Raw genomic sequence first — 27,226 nt, forward strand, 5'->3', positions numbered from 1 at the left:
AATTGTAGGTTAAGGTGAATGGTTCAAAGGTGATTGCGATTAAGAATCAATGGTGGAATTGGTTACAAAAATTGTGTTTTTATTGGGTTAAGAAAATTAGGAAAAATAAATAAACTCTAGAAAATCATACCTAAGTTTCCTGAGCATCAACCCCTCCATTCCATAATCATACAAAGACAAGCATTGTGTTACCAGTTTATCAAGTTCCCCCTAAAACTCCAACTGCATCTAGTTGCCATAGTTTTGTTCTAGATTTCTAGCATGTTAAGAATTATCAGCAGTTGTGGATTGTCGTGAATGAATGAAGAATGCTTGTAGTTAGCAGGAGAAAGAAAGAACCAAACCTTAGCTATTCAAACCTAGGTTTCACAAGTAATCTTACTTTGGAAGAAGGTATCAAACTCTCAAGAGAAAAGTAATTAGATGCTCAAAACTTTGAGCATAAGGATGGGGGCTCAAAACTTTATTAAAGTCTAACAATAACTTTGAAAGATTGCAAGAGATGGGGGGTTTAAGGTAGGGATGTGGAAGGTTTCAAGCCCAGTCTAGGACTTCCTTTTCTAATAGGAATAGAGACCCCAATTTAAAATGTAAAGAAATAAGAATTTGACAAAGAAGTTGTTAAGAGAGAGAGAGAAGAAAACCTTGATTCTCATTCATGTAGTGTCTACTTACAATTGAGAAAATATATATATATATACAAGGCTAGGAGTCCTAACTACCATACATGTGACCTATATTAAAAAAAAGGAAAGATTGTACACTATAAATTCATTATATTCAACACTCCCCCTCAAGCTGGAGCATATACGTCATATGCACCAAGCTTGTTACAAATGTATTTAATCCTAGGACCTCTGAGAGATTTAGTGAAGATGTCTGCTAGTTGATCATTTGAATTAACAAAACTTGTAGCAACACATCCTGATGCGATCTTCTCTCTAATGAAGTGACAGTCAACTTCAATATGTTTGGTCCTTTCATGAAAGACTGGATTGGATGCAATATGTAATGCGGCCTGGTTATCACAGATGAGTTTCATCTGTTCATCCTTTCCAAATTTCAACTCTCAAAGAAGATGTCTCAACCATATGAGTTCACATGTTGCCAAAGTCATAGCTCGATACTCAACTTCAGCACTAGATCTAGCCACTACATTTTGTTTCTTACTCTTCCAAGATATTAGATTACCTCCAATAAAAACACAGTACCCTGAAGTGGAACGTCTATCTGTGAGTGAGCCAGCCCAATCTGCATCTGTGTAACCAACAACCTGAGTATGACCTCTGTTCTCGTACAACACACCTTGGCCTGGTGTACTTTTGATATATCAAAGAATGCGGATTACAGCATACCAATGGCTATCACATGATGACTGTAGGAATTGACTAACAACACTCACAGGAAAAGAAATGTCTGGACGAGTAATGGTGAGATAGTTCAATTTACCTACGAGCCGTCGATATCTCCCAAGGTCTCCTAAAGGCTCCCCTTGTCCTGGTACAAGTTTGACATTTGGATCCATAGGTGTGTCTATCGGTTTACAGTCTAACATACCAGTTTCTTCCAGGATGTCTAAAACATACTTCCTTTGGGAAAGGACCACACCGGAACTGGATTGAGCTATCTCAATTCCCAAGAAATACTTGACTTTCCCCAAGTCTTTGGTCTGAAAGTGGGTAAAAAGATGTTGCTTTAGTTTCTGAATACCATCCTGATCACTGCCTGTAATGACGATGTCGTCCACATAAACAACTAGATAAATACACTGCCTCAAGGAGTTATGATGATAGAAAACTGAATTGTCTGTTGTACTACGAAGCATGCCAAACTCTTGAACAACAGAACTAAAACAGCCAAACCATGCTCGAAGAGATTGTTTCAAGCCATATAGAGAATGGCGTAACCTGCACACTAAACCAGACTCCCCCTGAGCAACAAAACCAGGAGGTTGCTCCATATAAACTTCCTCGGCAAGATCACCATGAAGGAATGCATTTTTAATATCTAACTGATAAAGAGGCCAAGAACACATAGCAGCCATAGAGAGAAGCAAGCGGACAGAAGCAATCTTGGCAATAGGGGAGAATGTGTCACCATAATCAGAACCATAAACCTAAGTATAGCCTTTAGCAACTAAGCGGGCCTTAAGGCGATCAACCTGACCATCAGGACCAACCTTAACTGCATAGACCCAACGACAACCAACTGTAGATTTACTAGAGGGTAAAACAACAAGATCCCAAGTGCCATTAGAGTGTAGAGCAGCCATTTCATCCACCATTGCCTGTCGCTAGCCTGGATGGGAAAGAGCTTCATGGGTGCTCTTTGGAAGAGAAACAGAGGATATAGCAGAAACAAAAGCAGAATAGGGTGAAGATAATCGATGATAACTCAAAAAATTGTAAATAGGATGAGGATTACAAGTAGAGCGAGTACCTTTCCGAATAGCAATGGGTAAATCATCAGGAGAAGGCAGAGCCGGGGCAGGAGAAGCCGAAGGGATAGGAAGTGAGTCAGCAGGTACCTCAGCAAAAGGGAGAGGAGCAGCGACACGAGGGCGACGATGATAAACCTGAAGTGGTCGAGGAGGCACAACATCAGATGGGGAGACAATAGGAAGGGGCAAGACTTCAGAAACAGGAAGAGACTCAGAAGTGGTGGAAAAGAATGGTGAGTCCTCAAAGAAAGTGACATCAGCGGAGATAAAGTATCGATGAGTCTTAAGGGAATAACAACGATAACCCTTCTGAAGTCTGGAATATCCCAAGAAGAGGCACTTCATGGCTTTGGCGGAAAGCTTGTCCTGTCCAGGAGTGAAAATATGAACAAAGCAAGTACAACCAAAGACACGAGGAGGAAGGAAATAAAGTGGTTGGTCAGGGAAGAGAAGGAAATGAGGAATCTGATCATGTAAAACGGAGGAGGGCATATGATTAATCAAATAACAAGCAGTAAGAACAGCATCCCCCCAAAAATGAAAAGGAACATTACTATGGAGGAGAATAGTACGAGCTGTCTCAACAAGATGTCGATTCTTGCGTTCAGCTACCCCATTTTGTTGAGGAGTATGAGCACAAGAAGACTGATGAAGAATCCCATGATGAGACATAAATGAAGTAAATGGGGCTGAAAAATATTCCCTGGCATTATCACTGCGTAACACACGAATAGAAATATTGAACTGGGTCTGGATTTCAGCATAAAATTTCTAGAAAATAGAGAATAACTTAGCTCGATTTTTCATTAAAAATAACCAAGTACATCGAGAATAGTCATCAATGAAAGTGACAAAATACTGAAATCCTAAAGTAGACGCAGTCCGACAAGGACCCCAAACATCAGTGTGGACAAGCTCAAAAGGAGACTTTGCCCGATTATTCAAACGCTTTGGGAACGAGACACGAGTATGTTTCCCAAGCTGACATGACTCACACGAAAGCGACGACAAAGTGGAAAAACGAGGGACCATCTTCTGGAACTTGGAGAGACTAGGGTGGCCCAAACGACTGTGAATGAGGAGAGGAGCATCAGTGGAAATGCAAACTGCAGGAGATGAATCCGAGGTGAAGTGATAGAGGCCTTGAGACTCACGTCCTATGCCAATCGTCTTCCCCGTACTCCGGTCCTGCAAGGTCACAAATTTATCAGAAAAGGTAATAGAGCAATTAAAAGTACGAGTGATTTTGCTGATAGAAATAAGATTAAAAGGACATTCAGGAGTATAAAGGACAGAAGTGAGAGGTAGAGAAGGCAGAGGAAGGGCCAAACCAATACCTTTAGCTACAGTTTGAGAACCATTAGCTAAGGTAACAGTAGGTAAAGCAGAGGTAGTAGTAATAGAGGAGAAAAGATCCTTATTACCAGATATGTGATCAGAAGCTCCAGAATCTAGAATCCAGGTTCCAAGAGAAGATGTGTGGGTAAGGCAGGCAGAAGCATTACCAGGCTGGGCAACAGAGGCAACAGAGGCAACAGAAGCCTGAGATGCCTGAGATGCGAAGGAGCTCGGAGGCTGAGGCAGCTGAGAATCAGAGGACTGGGCCACATGGGCAGTGCGAGGAGGCCGTCTATGTAACTGATAGCAACGATCGCGAGTGTGGCCAAGTTTATTGCAATAGGTGCAATGAGGACGTTGGCCTCTACCTCGGTTACCACTGCGTCCTCCTCGAGAGGTATTGTGAGAAACTAACACAGAAGAATTTGAAATGCTATCAGATGGCAAAGTCTGAGTAGATGAGATACGAAGGAGGCGAGCAAACACATCATCCAAGGACGGAACTGATGAACTACCAAGAATTTGATCGCGGATAGGCTCAAGATCCGGACGGAGGCCAATAAGAGTAAGGACCATGAAGAACTTATCAAGCTGTGTTTGTTGAGCCCCAACATCAGGAGTAAGAGGCATCACAGTCAAGAACTCCTCCTTAAGAGAGGCAATCTGACCAATATAAGTAGATAGATCCAAGTCCTGTTGGCTGATATGGACAATAGCAGAAGCCACCTTATAAAGACGTTGGATATCATTCGTGCATAATCCTTTGCCCTGAGTCCAAAATTTAAAACAAGTTTTGTAGGCCCGAAGATGAAGAAGGATCTTGGGATCAACTGATTGCCATAATACACTACATAACTGGACATCTATCTTTCTCCACTGTATGCGCTCAACCTCAGGGATATCTGCCTCCTGTGTAACCAAGTGATCCTCATATCCTTGTCCCATAAACCAAAGTTCAACAGAGGCAGACCAAGAAAGATAATTTTCATTGTCAACCAATTTCTCCGAAGTAATCATAGGAGATCCAGATATGACAGAGGAAAAAATGGAAGTTTTAGTAGCCATATCCACTTATCTAGAGAATGAAGTATATTTAGATCGAAGAGAGCCCTAATACGGCTTCAGATGCGTCTGAAGAAGGAAAAATCGAAGAATCGCCCGTGTGAGAGACCAAATAGAAAAGAAAAAACAACCGTGGCACCACCGGAAAGGTAGAAGAACACTTCCCAAGGCACGTGCAGGGATTGGGGTTGAGAAAAAATAGCCGGAGGACGCCGGAAAAACTGTTCGGAGGGCCGGCGGAGGCAAAAGAACCCCAAAAAAGGCACGTGCAGGGCTCGGATGGCAGAAACAGGTATGAAGGGTGGCTAGTCGGCGTCAGGCGAGGCTGAAGGAGGAAGCGAATTGCTGGAAAGTGGCTCACGCACCCTCACGCGCCGGCCGGAAAAACACGCGTGGCCGGCGCGTGGGTGGTTTTCTGGCTACGGTGCTTTGGGAAAAATCGGAGATCTCCTCTAGGCGCTCCTTGCGGTATCGGAAAAAGACGTTGCCGGAAAAGTCGCCGGCGGTGAATGTTTTCTAACGACGATTCGACCGATCGGAAAGCTTTGGGGTCTGGGGAAGGTGACCGGAATGAAACACGGTCACAGGAAGGTTTCCCGGAATTGATGACACGGGGAAACTGGAAAGAATTAGGTTTTCTCCCTTAGCTCTGATACCATGTTAAGAGAGAGAGAGAAGAAAACCTTGATTCTCATTCATGTAGTGTCTACTTACAATTGAGAAAATATATATATATACAAGGCTAGGAGTCCTAACTACCATACATGTGACCTATATTAAAAAAAAGGAAAGATTGTACACTATAAATTCATTATATTCAACAGAAGTAAACTACTAAACCAATCCTAATAAAATATGAAGACTTTAAATAGAATCATCGGCTGCTAGTCCATCCCATTCTACCAATCTGAAAATTTTTACACTACCCCATTAGAAATAATATAATTCCTCAACAAAAGAAAAACCAGCAACCTTTACCTAAACAAACATATACTAAGACTCAATTTCACCTAGATTAAGAAGGTAAACTCCTAAGAGGGACTTAAATCATCTATATGCCAAACTAAGGCTTGGCATTGTAATCAAACTTCCCTCTTCTCCTGTAAGTATTCAAAGGATGTCTACAAAAGTCTTTCTTCTTCTTCTTCTTCTTCTTCTTTTTTTTTTTAATCAAAAACACGCTAAACTCCTAAGAGGGACTTAAATCATCCATGTGCCAAACTAAGGCTTGGCATTATAATTAGACTTCCCTCTTCTCATGCAATTATTCAAAGGATGTCTATAAAAGTCTTTCTTCTTCCTTTTTTTTTTTTTAATCAAGAACACATTAGATCTTTTTGATTAATTAAAAAGATCAAGCAGGACGAGACATCCTACCACAACACACAAATCTGATCAAAACAACAAAAGGAACTTTATTTTTTATCAGATGCAAAAAAAAAAAAAAAAGTACATGAGAAGAAGGGTCCTCCCCACAAAATACAAGAAACTTATAAGAGTATGACTAAACTCCTCCACTATATAAGGAGAACCATACACAAAGGTCCAGTCCACTGCCAACTAAGTTGAATAACATTGAATGGAACACTTTTAAAAGCAGCCGTACAAGAGGCCCCTAAGGAGGAATAGAAGTGAACTAGATCCCACAACAACTCTACCATTCTTCACTTTTCCTCAAAGATCCTAGCACCTCTCTCATTGCACAATCCAAGACATAATGAGACAAGCTATTTTCCAAAGGGTCTTGCCTCTAACAAAACTCAAAACTCCCCAAACCTCTAAAGGAGATGGTCAGCATTTCACATATACTCCTGGCCGGTACCCAATCCATCTTGTCTAGACTGGATGGTTTGTGCCAAAGCCCCATTGTTAATAGGCAATGTGGAAAGATATGGTCAACGATTCTCCACTTCCCAGGCATAATATGCACCAATGAGGACTAAGGAATTGGAACTCCTTATCAAGGAGCCATACAAGCTAACCCACTCCCCCCCCCCAACCAAAGAAAAAAAATATATATATGTTCCAAAAATTTTCAAGTGTAAAACATAAACAAACACTAATTACAACTCCAACAAAAGGCACCAAATGCATTGTTCTCTTTCAACTAAAAAGTCTGCCACTTGATTGACTAAGCAAGGAAACCCACAAATGGAGCATCCCAACTCTGTAACAATATCAAATATTTGGTGTAGCCATCCATCAAACCTTCATGAACCTCTTTCCTTTTCAGCCACCCATGAAATGACAACAACAAAATCCTGCCCAACTACAAGATTGGACAAGAATATACAAAAAATTATCCCTCACCATGTCCACCCATCACCAGTCAAGAATTGAGCAAATGTGAGGAGATCGTTCCATCACCCCCTTATACCTACCCACAGGAACTCTTTACCATAGAGCACCGATCACCCTCCACCCCCAAAATTGCCTGCCACCCCCTTTCTAGACAATCTCTCCCTTTCCCTTGCACATCTCCATATTTATTTACTTTGCAGAGTGTTGTGGAGAAAAAATAAGTTTCTCACTCCTAACCTTTCTTTCTACCAAGGAAAGCAGCCTGTCCTCCATGTTATCAAGTACACTTTCCTTGCACTCTCTACACCAACTAACAATAAGTCCCTTCTGAACTTTCCCAGTTGATTTCTAACCAACATTAGGAGCACAAACAGAGACCCATTTGACACTCGGTGATTCAACAAAGTACTCTCCCAGATGGTTCATATGACTCCTTTGGGTGAATAATGCCTCTTCCAACAGTTACATCTTTTCCCAAACCTCTCAATCACTTGATTCCAAACTGCTTCAGCCCTGTATCTAGTGTTCAACAAAAGGCCTAAATAAGTTTCTGGATGCTTACCACACTCGCCCCTCAACATCATGACCAAATAGTTGAAGTCCTCAACTTGCCCAGTTGTAATGAAAGCCCAATCATGACTAAATTCATTTAAAACAAGAAACAGACTCAAAAGTATTGTCCTCTGCAAATCTCATTTTCCTGAAGCATACCTATTATTAATATTATCATATGCTGGTTTAGCAAGTTCAGTGATCATGGCTGGCTCTCCAGATCTATTAGCTGAGTATTAAGCCTCCTCGGGATAATCATCAATATCTCTTTGTATCCAAATGAAATTAGGAGCATACCCTTTTAAAAGAGCCATTAGGCATCACAGAACAGAGCAACAAAGTGTCTTCCGCATATAGGCTGTGAAACAGTAAAAGATTACAAGACCTGCACCATATCTCAAACCCACACTGAAACCATACAGGAAACCCTCCCCAGCAGCCCCTAATATTATCCTCCTCAAAGCCTCTGCAAACCTGCACTGAAACCTTAAAGACCAATCTCCAAAATTTTTTGCAAGAGACCATTCATCAGAACTGAGAATCTCAGTAAGAAATACAAGCCCCAATCCCCTTAATCCAATTAACACCAAGTCCCATCCTCAGAGGATACACCAGGAATCCTAGTTCATATGATCATAGGCTTTCTATATATCCAGTTTACAAGTCAATCCAAATCTTCTACCAAAAAATCTAGTCAATAGCTCAATATTCATCTGCCTCCCATGAAAGGATTCTGAGAATCTGAAAGATCCTTCTAATCACTCTCTCAAATCTCAAAGCCAGGATTTTACATTCCCAACTGGTCAGTCTAAATGTCTCATATCTTCTGAACCCTCCTTATCTCAAGCCAATGCAATAAACATAGCATTTGGGCTCTTTTCAAACACACCTGTCTTATGAGAAGGACTCTAAGAAACCCCAGTACATCCTCCTTCACAGTTGCAATTACTCTGCTACAGTGCCATGGTTAACAAGCCTCAACCCAAACAGCCTTTTCTCATCAATATACAATACTATTCATAGCAAGTGATATTATAGTCTATGTTATGATTATTTTCATCATGTTGTATTATAATTATAATGTCCAATATCATGTCTTGCCTTTATTTGTAACAAATATTTTGATTATCAATCAAAAAGAAATTCAAATGTACTGTCATGTCTAGGAATCCTAAACTTCTGGGTTTGTCAAATCCTATACCACAAATTGGTTAGTTCCAACACTGCACTTGTATGAAATATAATATATTTTCTCATGTCCTAACTTTCAGGTGATACTCCAAATCATTTATTTTTGTACATAAATATTTAAACAACCTCAAGGAATGCTTTCTCAAGTACTGGAGTGATCACGGCAATTGATTCTGCATGCCTCTTGGCAGCTGCCAGTTGCTGTCGATGATCCTCCACTTCCTTCTTACCTGATCAAGAACAAAACAAAAAATAGTCAGCATTTTCTGATAGGTAAGCAAAACAAATATATTAAATGCACTAACTAAAGGCGCACCAAAGCACACAAGTTATATACAAACAGAGCCAGGAAAACAACAAAAAGGGAAACAAAAGACAACCGCCCCATCAAGACAAAACTAACTGACTTATAAAATCTACCATGGTTAGGGACCCTCTATTTATGCACACCCTCACCCATAGAAAAAATAACAAAGAAAGGAGAAAACAAGTGAATGAACAAACATTCCTTTGCTTTCAAAAGATCTTCATTTCCTTTCCCTCCATGATGTCTAAAAAACACACTAAGGGAAAACCCTCCAAACCATCTTCCAGTTTTTTACCCACGAAAGAACTATGTCACCCTAACAAAGTCTCTTTGGCTAACCAAGAAAGAGCAGCCAAAATTGAGAAATCTCTGAAAACATCAGAGATTTTCGAAGAGTTTTAAAGCCCATTACCAAAGAAAAGGCATCATTCCCGTGTGAAATGTCATTGTGATGATGAAGAAGAAAAAAAACATCTCTTTGCTCTAACTTCGTAGTGTTGGTGGTGCGCCGCACAGTGTGGGCAAGCACTGCAGAGGCGGTGTGGGCATTTGCTACAAAGGACTACCTTTTCCAAACGGGGTGCTCTTTGTGGCGTGGGATTGGGAATTTGAAGATAAAAGGGGGTAAATATGTTATTTTATATAAAAATTATTTATTAATTCAAATGCTTGTGTGTTATAAATAGGAATTTGAAGATTATTATTTTATATGGTAAGCTATGATATGAATTGCTTAAATTTGGTTAATGTATTATTTTATATGGTAATCATGTTATATATGGTATATTATTTTCTATGCTAATTTATTATTAATAATATATTGAAACCATTTCATTTATTATTATATTAATACGTTTTTAAGTTTATTTAATTATATTTAATTTTTAAAATAATTTTCATAATATTTTTATAATTTTTTGAATTTTTAATCTATCTCATTTGCGTTTCGTCCAATATCGAGCTAAGACATCGAGACCAGTGTGCCTCGGTACCCTCCGATTCAATGACCGATACCACAACTTTGAACCATGTCTTCTCTGCAGTCGATCCTAAAAACCTTTCCCCAACAAGCTTCCCACACAAAAAATCTTACTTTCATTGGGGGCAATGGGTTCCAAATAGCCTTTAAGGGGAAAGTAACATCTCTTTGCTACCTTTTAAAAGGGTAGAAGGATTTGATTAGAAGCTTCCGCTTCTTAGCATCCAACTAATCTAACCTATCATCTTCATTCCTTCTCAATGCCTTTCCTTGGAGTCTTGAGATAAACTCCTGGACCCTTTCAAACTCTCAATCATTTGGATTCCTTGAGAAATAGGGATTCCAAATCCCTCCCTCTTCGTGGGAGCCTCAAACTTTCGCCACCCAAGCTTCCTTTGTCAAGGATATGGAATATAATGCGGGAAAAGATTCTCTTAAGAGTTAAATCACTACAACATATATCATTCCAAAACTTCACACTTCTACCATGGTTTCCATTAAAAGGTTCTTCTACAAATAATGTCCCAACTCCTAATGGCCTTCCACAACTCAACCCCCTCCCCATACTTGGCAAAAATAACCCTTTTCCAAAGAGACTCATTTTTGGATGTAAACCTCTACAACCACTATCCCATAAGTGCCTTATTGAGAATGAAAAGCTTTCTAATACCAAGACCTCCATCAAATTTCTCCTTGCTAGCAATATCTCATCTCCCTAGATACAACTTTTTCTCCAAAGAACCCTTACCCCACAAGAGGTCCCTTTGAAACTTCTCAAGCCTTAAGCTTACTTTTTTCGGCATGGAAAATAGTTACATTTGATAAATGGGCAGGCTTGAAAGGGTGTTTTTGATAACACTAAGCCTCTCACCTTTAAAGAGATACTATCTTTTCTACCTCGCCAACCTCTTGTGGACTCTATCTTCCATTAAATTCAAACACATGGTCAATTTATAGGACACCCCTAAAGAGAGCCCTAAATACATAGTAGGAAGCATCCCCTTCCTGTAACCCATTTCAATCACTAGATCATCCACATTAGAAATACTGCCCACCAGAATTAACTCACTCTTTTGCTTAAACCTGATAATTCTTCAAACCACAAGAAGATCAAACTAAAGTAAACTACTTAACCATGGTTCCTTTCACAATAAATAGTGTTATTTGTGAATAAAAGGTGAGACATCTCCCGATGAGGATGAACCTTCAAGATATACATCAAGGGAATAAGCAATAATTGAAATTAAATTAGGATTAGTATTTATTAGAGTCAAATTAAAAGTAGCTAATTAGATTATAGGAGAATTAGAGTTAGAGTCATAATAAGTTATTAGAACTCTAGTTGAATTTGGATTTCTTAGAGAAGCCTATAAATAAGGCTAATTAATGCAAACCAAAGTATTCATCGATGACAAATAATATTATACTTTCTTGCATACTTTGCAATTTTCAATTGTGAGACTCCTACAAGCCCTAGTGCAACTCCAAGGTTTCTATCGCTTTTTCTCTTTATCTTCTTTTTCTATATTTTATTTTATTTTATTTTGTTGTCATAAGCTTTATCCCTTGTTTATCTCCTTAAACCCTAAAAGATAAAAACCTTAGTCCATCTATTTGATTATAGGCAACCATGTCAGGATTTTCCTACATCACCTCTTCTCCATCCCCTCCCTTGACACTTAAACCCTGAAATGAAACCTCTCCCCTTAGCCTTCTTTAGCAAACCACTAAACCCTTCCATAGCTAATACAAAGAGATAAAGGGAAAGAGGATCCCCTTGCCTCAGACCCCTAGAACTTCGAAAGAACCTAGTGGATGTACCGTTCACAAACACCGAAAAGCTCGTTGTAGAAATACACTAATTGATCTAACCAATCTACTTTTTGTCAAAATTTTGTCAAGGATTTCTAGGAAATAAGCCCAATTAAACATGGGCATAGCCCAATCAGACCATTCTTTAGTCTTGAGTCTATTGCTTCATTAGCTATTAGCACCACATCCAAAATTTGTCATCTTTCAACAAAAGCATTTTGAGAGATAGAAACAATTGATCCCATCCCTTTCTTCAACCTATTTCCCAAGACCATAGCTAGCCACTTGTATAAACCACCCAACAAACTAAAAGTCCTTTGCCCATCTTTTCTCTTAAGAATTAACACTAGAACAGTGACATTTAAGCTTCTTTCTAAAGACCCATACTCATGAAACTCCCTGAAGAAACCAATCACTTCTTGCATTACAAAATCCCAAAATATGCCACCAAAAAGCTATAGAGAAACCACCGGGCCCTGGCACCCTATCCTCACTCATGGATTGAAGAGTTGGCAAAACCTCCTCCTTCTAAAATGGGACCTCCAAAGCCACACTCACATCTCTACTCAACCTCCCCAATGACAAACCACTGATACTTAGTCTCCCATCCCCAAAGTCATATAAAGGGTTGTGAAATGATTGAGATACCTCTTCCTTCTCCTTAGAAAACCATCCTCCATTTACCTTAATCCCAACAAAGAACTTCTTCTATGGGCATTTTCCATTTTATGGAAGAATTTAGTGTTTTTATCCCCTTCCCTCAACCAAATTTCCCTAGACTTCTATCTTCAAGAAGCCTCTGCCAACAAAGCCCACTATTGAAACTCGTCCCTTGCAACCTTACTAACTTTAGTTTCATCCACACTAAGATCTCCTTCCCTTTCCTTAGTATCCTAAACATCCATCTTGTTCAAGGCTACCTCCTTCCTAGTAGAGACATTGTCGAACACCTTAGATTTCACACCTTTAAATCTGTTTTCAGAGCCTTGATTTTGCTTGTTAGAATATAGTTGTAAGTCTTGCAAGAATTGTCGCTTGTCCACCAACTCCTTAGCAAGTTTTTAAAGTCATCCACTTTTAACCACACATTTTGAAATTTGAAAGGTGATTTGCCCTTCCTTATCCCACCACCATCAAGCAAAATAAGTGAATGATCTGACACTAGTTTTGGTAGGATACCTTGCAAAAGACCACTGAAATGACTTTCTTAATCTTTAGAAACCAAGAAACGACCTAACCATGAATGAGAAACTGTTATGCCTCTCCAATCGGGCAAAGCCATTATCCCATTTCTTATACTTACATTTAAGTATATATACACACAACAAGGTCTTTAGTACACCTTTTTGCTTAATAAGAAATGAAAGAAGTAGTATAAATAGAGGAAAGTTACAAAGGGAGAAGGATGAGAACCCTTTCCACCAAATGTAAGCCAAATAGAAAGGAACAAAACAGAGAGAGAGAGAGAAAAAAAAAAAGCTAAAAAATCCCTTCAGTATAAATCCTATCAAGGATAAATGAGGAGAAATAATTTGCTTGTCCAAACTATTCCAAAGAATGAAACTTCAATAGGATAAACAGTGAAAATTTGGAGAGTGGCATTAGAATTTAACAGGTCTAAAGATATGTGGGACAAATATTGAATTTAAGAAATGCAATTTTACTACAAGAGTAAAAATGGAGTAATTCAGTAAGATAGACGTTCAAGTGTCTCCCAAGAGTGATTATTCATAATCTAAGCCTAATTATCCAATAGGGGAAGAGGCTAAGGAAATTCGACCTATAAATTAAAGCATGAAGGATGAAAATGAAAGAAAGAATGCTTTGTACATCCTCGAAGGATTGCTTGTCCTTGCATTTATCTTTTTAATATAAATGCAGATGGTTTGGAAGTTAAATAATAAAAGAAAAAAAGGAGCAACACAACTTTGGGGTGCAATGTTTTAGAAGTTGATAGCATTAAAAGGGTAAGGTTAAATTAGAGGGGTTAAAGTCAAAGCCTTTGCATGGCTAGTAGCTCATACAAAGGGGCACACTAACAATCTGCTTCAAATTAGGATGCCTCATAGAGCCATCAGCCTTTGTAGATGCATTCCATGAAGGTGGAACAAGGAATCTGCCAACCACCTGTTTCTCGATTTTCCTTTTGCTTATGACATGTGGCAGTACATTCTTTTTTCTTATAGGTAAATTTTTGTCCCCATTGGGACTTGGACCTAGAACCTCCCACAAACCCACCCCATCCCTTTACCACTGGAGCCAGGCCTCAAGGGCATATGTGGCAATACATTCTCATTAGCAGGTTTTAAATGGATGATGCTGAGAGAGATTTTAGATATGTTGGTTATCATTTATCACATTATGGATATCTAGAAGTGGTGCTAGGAGTAAATTTTTTAGCGTTGTGTGTTGCTTGCTTTTTTGTTTTTTTATAAGTAAGCAAAATGAATTTATAGATAGCGTCAAAGAAATTATACACCAAAGTATACAGGATGTATACAACGGGTACCAAATGGCTTCACTAAAAAATTGAAAATACAAAAAAATGATGTCAAAGCTAACAATTGAATGGTGGTTCATGTATGGGAACAAAGCTTCTACATTGAGGAACTTAGCCATCAGGATTCTATCCCAAATGAACATCACCTTTAACCTATGAGAGAAATTGGGTTCTAATCCACACCATGCAACGGAATCATCTTGCCTACCCCAAGATTCAATAATTAGTTTTTTGTTATTACAAGGTTGAGAATAACAGTTGCAGAGACAGATGTCCTTGACTTCTTGGAAATTTCAGCCAAGGAAGGAGAAGAAGAGGAGGGTTAGTTGTTCCAATGGGTTAGACCCCTACACCTAAATGATAACGACGGAAATCCTGATCTGCAAATTATCACATATGTTAGCGATTCTAGCATATTATCACATATTTCCTTAAATTTCACTAAAATCTAGTCACCAATATTTTGTCAGTTTCTGATAATTTCATCCTTGAACATAACAACTTTTACAAGCCAAAAAATGATATCATAAATTATTTCTGAAAGATATCAAACCTCAAAGTTCATAAAAGCAATATAAAAAATAAGATCAAATAAGAAACAAGAGGAAAGAATCTTTAACAAATTCCTACCAAAAAGCTTAAATTACTTACAATTCTCAAAGTGCAAGGATGCTTGCATAGCAAACCTTTCTTGCTGCTTGATACCAACTTCCAATTCTCTAATCTAAGACATTGTCAACAAAAGAAATCAAAAATTAAATCTGAAATAGAAAATAAGATAGGTTATCTCATGTATGCCAAATCCTTACAAACTGGAAATTTAGAAGGACAACGTAAGAAAACCTAATGTATGTACACAAGTAATAGATTGACAGTACGATTAGAGGCTAAAGGTTCAAAGCTATGTTTTGGTCTTCTTCTCTTCCTTGAAAATTGCATTATGCTTCGAACTAAATCTAGCAAATAGAAGTCATTTGTTGTATCTCTATGAATTGTAATTGAACAAGGTGACAATATCATTTATATATTTTGTGGTAAAGATAATAAGTTATTGTAAATTGTTCACTGAGGTGTTGCCACACAAGTTAATCATATTCAAGTTTATAAAACATACATCATTTCTGAAAAGAAAAAGGCTTGTAGATAATATGCAAGAGAGATGCTACAAATTATAATGGTATATTCACTGATGCATCCATATATTTTATCTTTGTTTGAAAATTTTCAAGGTCTTAGTCTCCCATAAACCGTTTACAGAAAATGTCAAGAGTAAGAGTTCCATCCACCTGTGTTAGGCTAATAACAGTTTATCATATTAAAGTGCCAATAAAAAGATGGGCCACAGTGAAAACACATCTTAGAATATATATTGAAACAATAAGAAAAAGAACTATGGATGAAAAAGAGACAGAACTTGCAGAAATCCAAAAAAGTCATGCAAACCTATTAGAGAGAGGATGATAGAGAGCAAAACTTGTGGATACAACAATATCTAAAAAGCCATCATCCAATTTTTTTCCTGAGAGTTTGTAATCAAGGGACATTAGGAGAAAACTAGGGAATCACATCCTATAAGTGAATTGATCCTCAAAATTTACAAATAAAATCATGATCAAGATAAATGACGTGTAATGAAGCTTAAATAGCATTTCTCTAACCAGCACTGACAAATAAAACTGAGCATATACCTTTGCATCAAATTCAATGGAGGTCATATGCTTTTCAGCGAAAGTTCGTTTGTAGGAAACTGACTCAATGAGTAAATTCTGTCAACAATAATGAAAAGGTAAAGAAAAAGAAGCAACTAAATTGTTCAAAAGAACAAGTATTGCAATGCCAAATATCAGTTTGAAGTTAATTCTTAACAAAAACTGCCATATATAAACATGTGCAGGACACTAAAAGTACAGAAAAGAAGCATGAAACCTAGCTTTTAAAGCAATTTCACCTTAATTTCAATTACACATTGGTACCGTTGAATGTTAAATTTTGCAGCTTGGTCAATGAGCTTTGCCATAACTGTATCCAAGTCATCCTCCTTCTCCATAGACTCTAATTTCCGTTTTCTTTGACCTGGTATCATTCCAGACAATGCATTACTTACAAAACACAGAATGAATAAAAGGCTTTCAAAACAGACGCAAGAAATTTATACTTACTAACTCGGTTTTCCATTTCACGACGCTTTCTCTTCTCAAGTTGTACAGTATTGATAATCTCCTCCTAAAGAACATAATATAAATAAATATTTCATGAGTGATTGACTGATAAGATGGTTTCAGGTAGCCAAGCAAAGTAGTTGCAGTTTAAAGCTCTGTTAAATTGAGTTGACCTGTGGTGTGCACATAGGTACACATACAAACAATCAGAAATAATACTCATGTCTCATTATTCAAACAATTAAAAGGACATTTTTTGTATCCGTTTCAAAATACCCGCTGCTTATGAAGTTTAGCTGCTTCATCCTCTAAAAGTCTTTGTTCTATCTGAAGTGATTTGAAATTTTCCTCTAAATCATCAATGATCTCTTCAAGCTCCTTTTTCTTGGACCTCAGCCTTTCAATTTCCCCAGTATCCGTACCTGGAAAATGGCTACTTAGAGTGATCACAATGTTTTTTTTTTTTTTTTTCTATCATACAACATAAAGAAAGGTATGTAGAAACATACTACAGACAAGAAGACGTGAGCGAGCCACCGGTTCAACAATTGCTGAAACATGACCACCATATCTAGAAACAGACCATCTGTAGTGATTTTCTGGAGTCCAAAAATCCAAAATTCCTAATTTCGAAACCTCATCAGCCTTCTGATCAGTTTCCCTGGATCCAATATACTAAAAACAGTACACAAGAGTTAGAAAGTTATCAAGTTGCACAAGCCAAATATGGTTGAAACCAAATTGTCCAACTTCCTAACATCCGGGGCTTTGATCCTACAGAATACCCAGATATAGAAATCTATGTAGCATAGACGCAGACACAATAACCAAAGATACATTGAAATGACAAATCTTAAAAAAGGTCATAAATAATGCAGAATAAGAATACACATTCGCTTTAAGTATACATACACACACATATTGGACTGTGCAGGGATGCTGAGAAAGGGGAAAAGGAAAGTATGGCTTACAGCCACATAATATTTAAGTTGGTGTATTTGGAAGAGAAGCAACAGAAGAATCTTTGATGGCTTGGATTGGTCAAAGTTGCAGCTGAAAATTGTTTTCGAGAATTTTTTTTTGGAATGCTCTGGAAGATCAGTATGAAATGGAAGTCTCTTATAGATTTCATTGATGTTTTCAGTGGTCCTGAAGGAGTGAAGAGTCTTTCATTTCTTTTCTTTTCTTTTTTCCTTTTTTCCCCTTCTTTCTTCCTCCTGTCTTCTTGCTCTTCATACACACCTGATGTAGATGGGCAGCACCCCCTTTTGACAACTAATTATATAAAATTTTATTATACATACATATATATTGAATGGTGAAGCTTTGCAGTATATCCTATTAGCCTATACCAAAGCCCCTTTCTTATAATAATTTATCTTTAGAACTATATTCTTTTTCTTTATTAAACAGAACAGCAGTGTCACTGCATATTGAAACTATGTCAGTCATGTGTGAGGGCAAAATATTAATTTATAACTAGGATTGTTGTAGGGATTTCCAACCCATGTCTGTGTATGTTGGAGGAGTGTCATGAGTTGTGACCGACACCCTGCCCAATTGGAAAGCTTCCATGCTAAATAATTCATCAAAGATACATTAATAAAGAACCTTAGTGATCATACCGAATGTTCCAGAGCAAATTGGCTAGTCAAAACCTCCTTGACAGCATCAGGAGAATCAAACACTTGGTCAAGCCGGGAGGAGATGCCAAGTTTGCGCATCTGCCAAACAAATAAAATAAAAAAACAAGATAAAATACTGATTATAGTTCAATAGAACATTTCAATTACGGCCTCAAGGATAATACCTCCTCAGATATTTGAAAGGGTTCTTTATGACGATCTTCATTCCGCACATAATTTAAGACAGGAACATCAAATAACCTCAAGTTTTTTACTAAGAAATCCCGGTCATCAGGATCCTGAGTTATGAAGGACTGCAATTCAAGAAAAAAATTCAGTGAGATACCAAAAATATGACACAGAATTTCAGTTTTAACAAGAAATTTTAGCACAATTTGATCAAAGACCAAAGAAACAAAAACCTTTATTTGAGATTTGATCATCTACACCAGTGTAAACTTCAGATTCCAGAAAATATGCAGATTTTTTCCTTTCTAAATGCTTTAGCAAATGACCTACAAACAACTTTTTAAATAACTTCTGCTTCACCCTTTTCATGCCCTTACATCCCAAAATTTAGGATAGAATTATTAGTGTAACAAGCTAATATGTGGCTTCATAGTTGACTTCAGTTTAAGCTTACAGCCCTTGAAACCAGGTGAAGCCTTCAGAAAAATGCTTTAGTGTTCATTTGTTCATGCTCTCGCCTGAATGTCTGGGGTACTCATGAGGTCTAACAAAGGACATTTTGATCACATAGCATTTCTTTTTGATAGACGATATACATAGCATTTCTAAAAAGGGTATTTCTATCCATACTTTATCCATGAAGATAAATTTACCATCCAGATGCCTTCTTTTATAGAAACCTTATTATCTAGAAAACTGTAAAAAGAAGGATGATCGGAACAAAGGGAAAAGGAATAATAAAAAACGCAGCTCCAGAGAACAAGATACCATACACCTAGACAACATGAGCACAATAAACTCAAGTGAGATAAGGTTCCCAATAAACTCAAAGAAAGAGGATGTCTTTTCTTGTTTTGAACAAATTTTATATTGTGAAAGAATGTCTCATCCTTCTTAATCTTTTTAATTAATATAAATGATCTCATGTATTTCTGATAAAAATAAAGAAAAAGAAAGGGAAAAAGACTCAACAAACAAGAAGACTCCTCTCTTGGCCAGCATGTCAACTTTATGGTTAGTGACCTAGGCTTCCATGCAAAGGACCATGAAATAGATTTTTTTTTTCCCTTCTTTTGATAGGCAAATATAGAATATATTAAAAGCACCTAACATGGAGGAAATGGAAGCTCTAGAAAAAAATAGAACACGGGACATAGTTCAAAAGCCTGAAGAGAAAATACCAGTAGAATGCAAATAGGTATTCACTGCCAAATACAAAACCGATGGATCAATTGAACGATACAAAGCAAGGCTCGTAGTGAAGGGGTATCCTTAGACCCAGGGGATTGATTATCAAGAAACATTTTCTCTTGTTGCCAAATTAAATACTATCAGAGTTCTTCTCTCACTCGCAGAAAATTTAGATTGGCCTCTCCAACAAATGGATGTGAAAAACGCATTCCTCAATAGCGATTTAGAGGAAGTGGTCTATATGGACCTGCAATCTGGATTCATCAAGGAAAGTAGAGCTGGAAAATTTTGTAGACTAAGTCACTCTATGGCCTGAAACAATCTCTTCGTGCATGGTTCAATAGTTTTTCAAAGTCTCTATGTCATCAAGGATACACTTAAGCTCACTTAAACCATACCATATTTTATAAGCATAGAAATGAGAAGGTAACCATTCTCATAGTTTATGTGGACAATATCATCTTGACTGGTAATGATGAGGGAGAAAGAGAATGATTGAAGGAAAAGCTAACTTTGGACTTCGAGATGAAGGATCTGGGAAGCTTATGGTATTTTCTCGGAATGGAAGTTACACAGAACCGTGAGGGAATCTCAGTATCTCAAAGGAAGTATATTTTAGATCTCTTACAGGAAACAGGTATGCTTGATTGCAAATCAACTGATACATCAATGGATTCCAGTATCAAGTTGAGCACCAAATTAGCTCAAGGACCCATGGATAATGGAAGATACCATAGATTGGTGGGAAAACTCATTTAATTATCCCATACCAAGTCGGATATTGCCTTTGCAGTAAGTAGTGTTAGCCAATTCATGCATGCACCAACAAGTGAGCATATGGAAGCAGTTCACAGAATCTTGAGATGTCTAAAAGGAACTCCTGGAAAAGGCTTATTCTTTAGGAAAACAGCAGAAGGAAGCATTGAAGTCTATACCGATGCAGACTGGGAAGGTTCAGTGGATGATCGGAGGTCTACTTCAGGTTGTTGCTCACTAATTTGAGGAAACCTCGTAACATGGAGGAGTAAGAAGCAAACTGTAGTTGCTAGGAGTAATATCAAAGCAAGACTAAGAGCAGTCCCACATGGAATATGTGAAATTTTGTAGTTGAAAATGATACTTGGAGAGTTAAAAGTTATGGTAAAGAAGCCAATGAAAGCTTGCTGTGACAATATAGCAACAATAAATATTTCACATAATCCAGTTCATCATGATGGAACTAAGCATGTTGAAGTTGATCATCATTTTATCGAGGAAAAAATTGATGAAGGAGCTATTTGCATGACTTATGTTCCTACAACCGAACAGGTTGCTGATGTTTTGACAAAAGGCCTAAGCAAGCCACTGTTTGAAAAAATAATAGACAAGCTAGGGATGTACAATCTGTACAATCCAGCTTGAGGGGAAGTGTAGGAATATTTAGAAAATGTATATATTCAACAGTAAATATCTCTTTATTATCTGGTTGTTAAGAAAATATATGTATCCTTATTTCTAGGAGATAGTTTCAGTTGTACCAAAAATAGTGGGACTGATTATCCTATAAAGGCCCGATTGTACTCTTATTATTATTTAATGAATGAAATACATATTTCATTAAACAACTTATAGTGTTTTAGATCATACTTCTCCTATTGTTAATTTTTATTTCGAGATTGTTCTCAATACCATCCCTCATTTTCTTCCCATTTCTTCTTTTTCTCACATTCAAACTAGGCTCGCTCTTAAATTCCCAATATCAGCCTTAGCACTATACAATATGATTTATCCATACATAAAGGTTTCTTGTGGCCCCAAAAGTGTTACCATGGGCATGGTGATAGACCTAATAGCACATGTTTTATTAGAATACACAATAAAAAATAACTAAAAGATAATATATAACATATCCTTATATTTAGATAAAATATAAACTTAAAACAAAGAAGTGAGGCAAGCAAGGGCAGGGCCTTACCATGCAAAGGCCCAAGTGAGGCCACCATTTCTCATCCCTTGTTGCCTATACCCCAATTGTAGCTATACCACTACCATCACTAATTTCAGCTAAATTGTGTTCTTTAAGTTATAAGGTAGTGATCGAGACACATTCAGATTCCATCTTCCGAGCTAGTATTCTCCATAACTCATTATTTGGATACACTCAAAATCATGATCTATGTCACACAGGCTTGGGTAGAGGTCTTGGAACACGTCTAGGTGTTTGATCCCCCACATCCCAAAATCTTACAATATAAGGATTCGACTATAAAGGGATCCAATAATGGGTGTGGGTGCATGAATAAGACATAATAAAACCTAAATTAGTATTAAGCAAGAAGCATACTAAGATAACCATAAGGTTAGGGACCCCATATGATAACCATAAGGTTAAGGACCCCATATGCCCATCAAAAAAATAAGGTTAGGTACCACCCCACCCCACCCCTCACACACACACACACACACACATATATATATATAATTGAAATTTTTTACTTCAACATTTTTTATTATTTTATTTTTAATTAAATGTATTATTGTGGTAAATTTAATTAAATTACTATTAGTGGTACTTATTTTATATATTGTTCTATTTAAATATATATTTGAATAAGATTATTGCTAGTTAAAATAAATGTGTTTGTAAATTTATATACATTCATTTGATGTGCACAAACGATATAATATTACATGTCAAACTATACTCTCAAAATTATAGGATTATTATTTTGTTATTAAAATTAAGATGAATTCATTTTTAATTTTGTTTTGCTATCTCATTTCAAAGTGAAAACTAAATTTTATTATTTTAAGTTTGATAAAAGGCGATGCAATTTGAATTGAACCAGATTTCTAATACTAATATTTTTAAATCTTATTATTTTGAAATTAATAAAACTTTATATAATTTCAATTGGAGACATATACGTAAGTGTATGTATCTTGCAAAAAGTTAATCAGATATAAAATTATAAGTACATAAAAAATAACTACACCAAGGAATATCATTCGATTTCCAATACAAATTACTTTTTTTCCCAATAAATTTCTCCTTATCTCGAATTTATCTCTCACATCCCTAAACATGCTCATGAAAACCCAGCTTCTAATAAACTCCTTGTTCTCCTCCCTCCTTCAACCACACCACACTTATTTACATCTCTTCTTCTTTTATAGCCTTTCTTTTTCTTCGGCACAACTACAAGACACGTAAAAAAAAATTCCTAAAAACTATTAATTTATTCGTTGATAACCATAAATTTTATATACTGAAACAACAGTTAACCGAAAAAGAGAAAAGCAACCATATGAAAGGAAAAATGATGTGGGACCACATACACTCCCAAAAGCTTAAGCTAATAAGGAGTAGAGGTAGCCCTACATATAAGGCCCAACCAATGTCAATAATCAGCCAACATGGGACATTGGACTTTCGTCCAGCCTATGTCAAACACCCCCCACTCAATTGCTAAAACCCATATCAGCAAGCACAAGGCAAGCCAAGCCAAACCTTGCTTTGAGACCAAATGATGCAGGACCATATACATTCCAAAAAGTCTAAGCTAATGGAGAATAGAGGTAGCCCCACATATAAGGCCTAACCAACGTTGATAATTAGCCAATGTAGGACATTTGACTTCCATCTGTCCTATGTAAAATTTTTTTTTAAAAAAAAGCAAGTATTTAAAAAATGAAGCAATTATCTAAAACAAGAAAGCAAAAATCCAATTATTAGGAAAAAAAGAGCAATTATATGAAAAACAAAGCAATTATCTAAAAAAGAAAGCAAAAAATATAATTATTCATATCCGATGCAAAATAAGCAATCATACCAACACAAGCATTTCATGTTTTGACAAGTCCATGTATCATGCATCTGGATTATAAGTATCAAGACCGGTTATTAGTAATGGTTTATCGATGTGCCCTAGCACAAAAATGTGAAGATAGACCATGATACACAATTTGGAACAAATATTATATATCAAACAAATATGTTCTTGCAAATGATGGAAATAGAAGTACCCACAAATGTCACTGCAAGCATCATCACATCATGATAGAGAGATATCTCTAAAGAAAAAAAAAGAAAGATAAAGCAAAAATGAGTTTGAACTTCAAACACCTCCTTAATCAGCATTTTACAGGACAAATGGTTTCCCAAATGTATACAGCCAATATTGAGGGAGACTTTAACCAAGATTTGGCCAAAACTAGCCAAAGTCTGATACCCTACCACTGACAAACTACAATTTCAGTCCTGGCTGCTAAAGGGAACTGCCCTCAATCAGTGCAGTCCAGTACTTGAATACATCTGACACTCGATCACCTAAAACATGCATTTTCCAGAAAGACTAGCATTTTCATGCATTAACCTTCATTTCTTTACTTTCTTAATCCATCTCCCAATGCATCTCCTATTCATTTCAGATGAAACTGTGGTGAGTTAATGATGCTATTCAATTTTCATGCCTGTTTCCATCACAAGTCAGTTGCATATACAATTCCTTCTAAGGAAACCAAGAAGCTCCCAAGAAATTCATTATGCAATATCAAGAAAACCACAAGAAATTTACCAAGCTGAGTACAAACTAGTAATCCAGGTAGAAGGAAAAAGCCTAACACAGACCACAGAAACAAATGATGAATTAAATAAAGGAGATTTCAGGACCTGACATTTTGATCGTGGACACCAAAGTACCAACAAAAGCTGCAGAGAACAATAATACTTAAGAATACCTTCCAAATATAATAAGGGATATGACCTTCCAAATAGTCTGCATGAATCCGATGTGACACATTAACCTAGATTTGAAACCCCAAGGATATGATTAAAAGAACAAAGTGGATATCTTTATTTCATTATTGAAACATAAGTATCTGACTTGTTAGATATACACCTCAAGCAACACAGGACCATACACGTCCTTATTCAACTCATGGCGATGTTCCTGCAACCAGTGATAAGCTTCAAATATCTTTTCAGCTCCGGAATTTTGCAATGCCTGTAACAGTTTATTATTTTTATTTTCCATATCCTTCAACCTGCAAGAGGGGTGTAATAAGTTAATTGAACATACACTAGAAGGGTTATCGACATAATAATTTGCCTAAAGATTAATTTACCTATCTACACACTGCCTCAGGGCTCCTTTCTTCTGACCTAAGAGTTTTTCCTTTTCTGACTTTACGAGCCTTTTTTGACTTGCAGAGAATTCTAGCTCAAGAATTTGAGATCCTAATCTTTCCTGGTAAGAAGAGTTGATTCAGTAACAGGAGTCAAAGCATGAACCATGTTGGGACAATTTAGATTGTCAGTCATTCATCAGAAAATCCTTTGTTAAATAGATGTCCAGGGTTATATACACATTTTCTGGGCATGCATGAAAAAAATCACTGAACTGCACAAAAAACCAAAAAGAAAAACAAGAAAAATAAGCACAAACCAAAAGCACATCAAGGATATAAAGAAGAAACCTCCAGAATATCACAAAACCTAGTATAAACTATAGTTCACTCATCTACAAAATCGAGAAAAGATACATAATTCCCTCAACCCACAAATATATAGAATTCAACACATGTTTAGTTTCTTTTTCTTGCTTTTTCTTTTTAATGGGAAATAAATTATTCCTAGAGAAGCGCCTAGCAGAAAAGGAAGGCACAACATACGGATGGAGGTAGAAGCCACACCAAAGCTCATAGAAAGAAAGAAAAAAGCATGTGCAGAATCTAGCATGGTGAAATTTGTATCTATCACTGCCCCTTTAGACCACAAAAACATATTTGAGAAATTGATTTTCACAACCAGATCCAATCTATCAAAAGATTTCCCATTCTTGACTTTTGAAATCATCCAAAGCAGGCATAGAGGTGCTATTTTCAAAACCTCCTTCTCACTCCTTTCCTGGTAAATTCTAGCCAACACAATAATATGCCTCTCATTATCTAGTAAGGACCCCAAATACCCAAAATAAGGAGAATAATAGTGACCATGAAGAAGAAGCCGATATACAATGAAAAAGGATACATGTTTAATTTCAACAACAGAAGCTCAATCCCCTCTATTAGTACATCAGGCTATGCAATTTAACATTGGCAATTTTGTTCCATTCATCCTAACTTAGGACTTTTCTAGATTGTGTGTCTTACTCTCCATTGATTGTTGCATGATCAATTGGGACGACACAAATGTAGAAAGGTCTGGGAAAGGCTAATTGAAATTAATTAAGGCATGAGATGCACTATAGGTTTTTAAATTGAGCAATCCTAAGGGCATCAAGCACTCATGGCAAAATTCTAGATCTACGCAATTTTATGTTTCTATAATTTTAATCGGATGCTAATTTGGAAATTTGAGATTCGGTCCACTAAGTATTTTTATCCTACAAATACCATACCAAAAAGCTTTTGTTTTGTGATGCAAATATAGGAAAAACTGAATTAGCCTTCCTTGAATCTCAAGCTCTCAAGAAGCTCGTCTTCGTATTCTCTTAGGTTGAGAGGGAGATTTGCATCCCCTCATACGCTAAAATAGAATCTACCGGGAGCATGCATGGTGATGCATCATAAATATGAAGTTCAATATAGGTACTAGGGAGTGTGTTGATTCCTAAGAAAGGGGGGGCTGAGGAATTGAAGGATTTTAGGCTAATTAGCTTGGTGGGAGGGTTGTACAAGTGGTTAGCTAAGGTGTTGGCCAACAGAATGAAAGGAGTGTTAGCCAAGGTGATCTCAACGTCTCAAAATGCTTTTATGGAGGGGGCAGATTGTGGATGCAGTGCTGATTGCTAATGAGGCAATAGATTCCATTTTGAAAAGTAATAGAGGGGCAATTCTTTGCAAATTAGACATTGAGAAAATCTATGATCACGTGGACTGGTCGTTTCTTTTAGCGGTGTTGGAGAAGATGGGGTTTGGGGAAAGGTGGTACAGGTGGATAAAGTGGTGTTTATCCACTGTTAGATTTTCAGTCTTGGTGAATGGAAGCCCTGCTGGTTTTTTCCAGTGCTCAAGGGCCTTAAGGCAAAGAGACCCCTTCTCGCCTTATTTATTCGTAGTCATGATGGAGGCTTTTAGTTGTTTGCTGAAAAGAGTAGTTGTTGAAGGTTATTTGATACCTTGTTCGATTCGGGGAAGAAGGGGTGAAGGGGTCTAGATCTCTCATTTATTGTTTGCTGATGACACGATGATTTTCTGTGAGGCTAAAAAGGAGCAGTTGACATATTTGTACTGGTTGTTAATGTGGTTTGAGGCAATGTCAGGGTTAAGAGCGAATTTGGAAAAAAGTGAACTGATTCCAGTTGGTAGAGTTGAGAATGTGGAAGAGTTGGCTGATGAGTTCGGTTATAAAGTGGGTAATTTTCCCTCCACCTACTTAGGAATGCCTTTGGGTGTTCCTTTTAAATTTGTTGGTGTTTGGGATGGAATAGAAGAAAGATTCCGAAAGAGATTGGCTATGTGGAAGCGGCAGTACATCTCAAAAGGGGGGAGGATTACCTTAATTTGAAGTACCTTGTCCAATTTACCGATCTATTTTATGTCTATTTTCCAACTGCCTAGGGTGGTCAGGATGAGATTGGAACAAATTCAAAGGGATT

The 27,226-nt window shown here is 37.1% G+C and overlaps 1 protein-coding gene across 1 annotated transcript in view; it reads right to left on the reverse strand.

Moving 5' to 3' along the window:
• Positions 1-27,226, reverse strand: part of LOC100249983 (structural maintenance of chromosomes protein 5) — a 54,754-nt gene that overhangs the window by 7,740 nt on the left and 19,788 nt on the right. The window contains exons 10-21 of the mRNA XM_002272374.5: positions 24,753-24,874; positions 24,527-24,671; positions 24,366-24,431; positions 18,452-18,580; positions 18,267-18,365; positions 17,151-17,316; positions 16,918-17,063; positions 16,642-16,705; positions 16,431-16,555; positions 16,171-16,248; positions 15,134-15,206; positions 9,011-9,114 (exon numbers count right to left, since the gene is read on the reverse strand). Of these exons, the coding sequence (XP_002272410.1) occupies positions 9,011-9,114; positions 15,134-15,206; positions 16,171-16,248; positions 16,431-16,555; positions 16,642-16,705; positions 16,918-17,063; positions 17,151-17,316; positions 18,267-18,365; positions 18,452-18,580; positions 24,366-24,431; positions 24,527-24,671; positions 24,753-24,874 (1,317 nt within the window). The remainder of the gene's footprint in view (positions 1-9,010; positions 9,115-15,133; positions 15,207-16,170; positions 16,249-16,430; positions 16,556-16,641; positions 16,706-16,917; positions 17,064-17,150; positions 17,317-18,266; positions 18,366-18,451; positions 18,581-24,365; positions 24,432-24,526; positions 24,672-24,752; positions 24,875-27,226) is intronic.

This window comes from Vitis vinifera, chromosome 13, assembly GCF_030704535.1.
Source record: "Vitis vinifera cultivar Pinot Noir 40024 chromosome 13, ASM3070453v1".
Lineage (NCBI taxonomy): Eukaryota > Viridiplantae > Streptophyta > Magnoliopsida > Vitales > Vitaceae > Vitis > Vitis vinifera.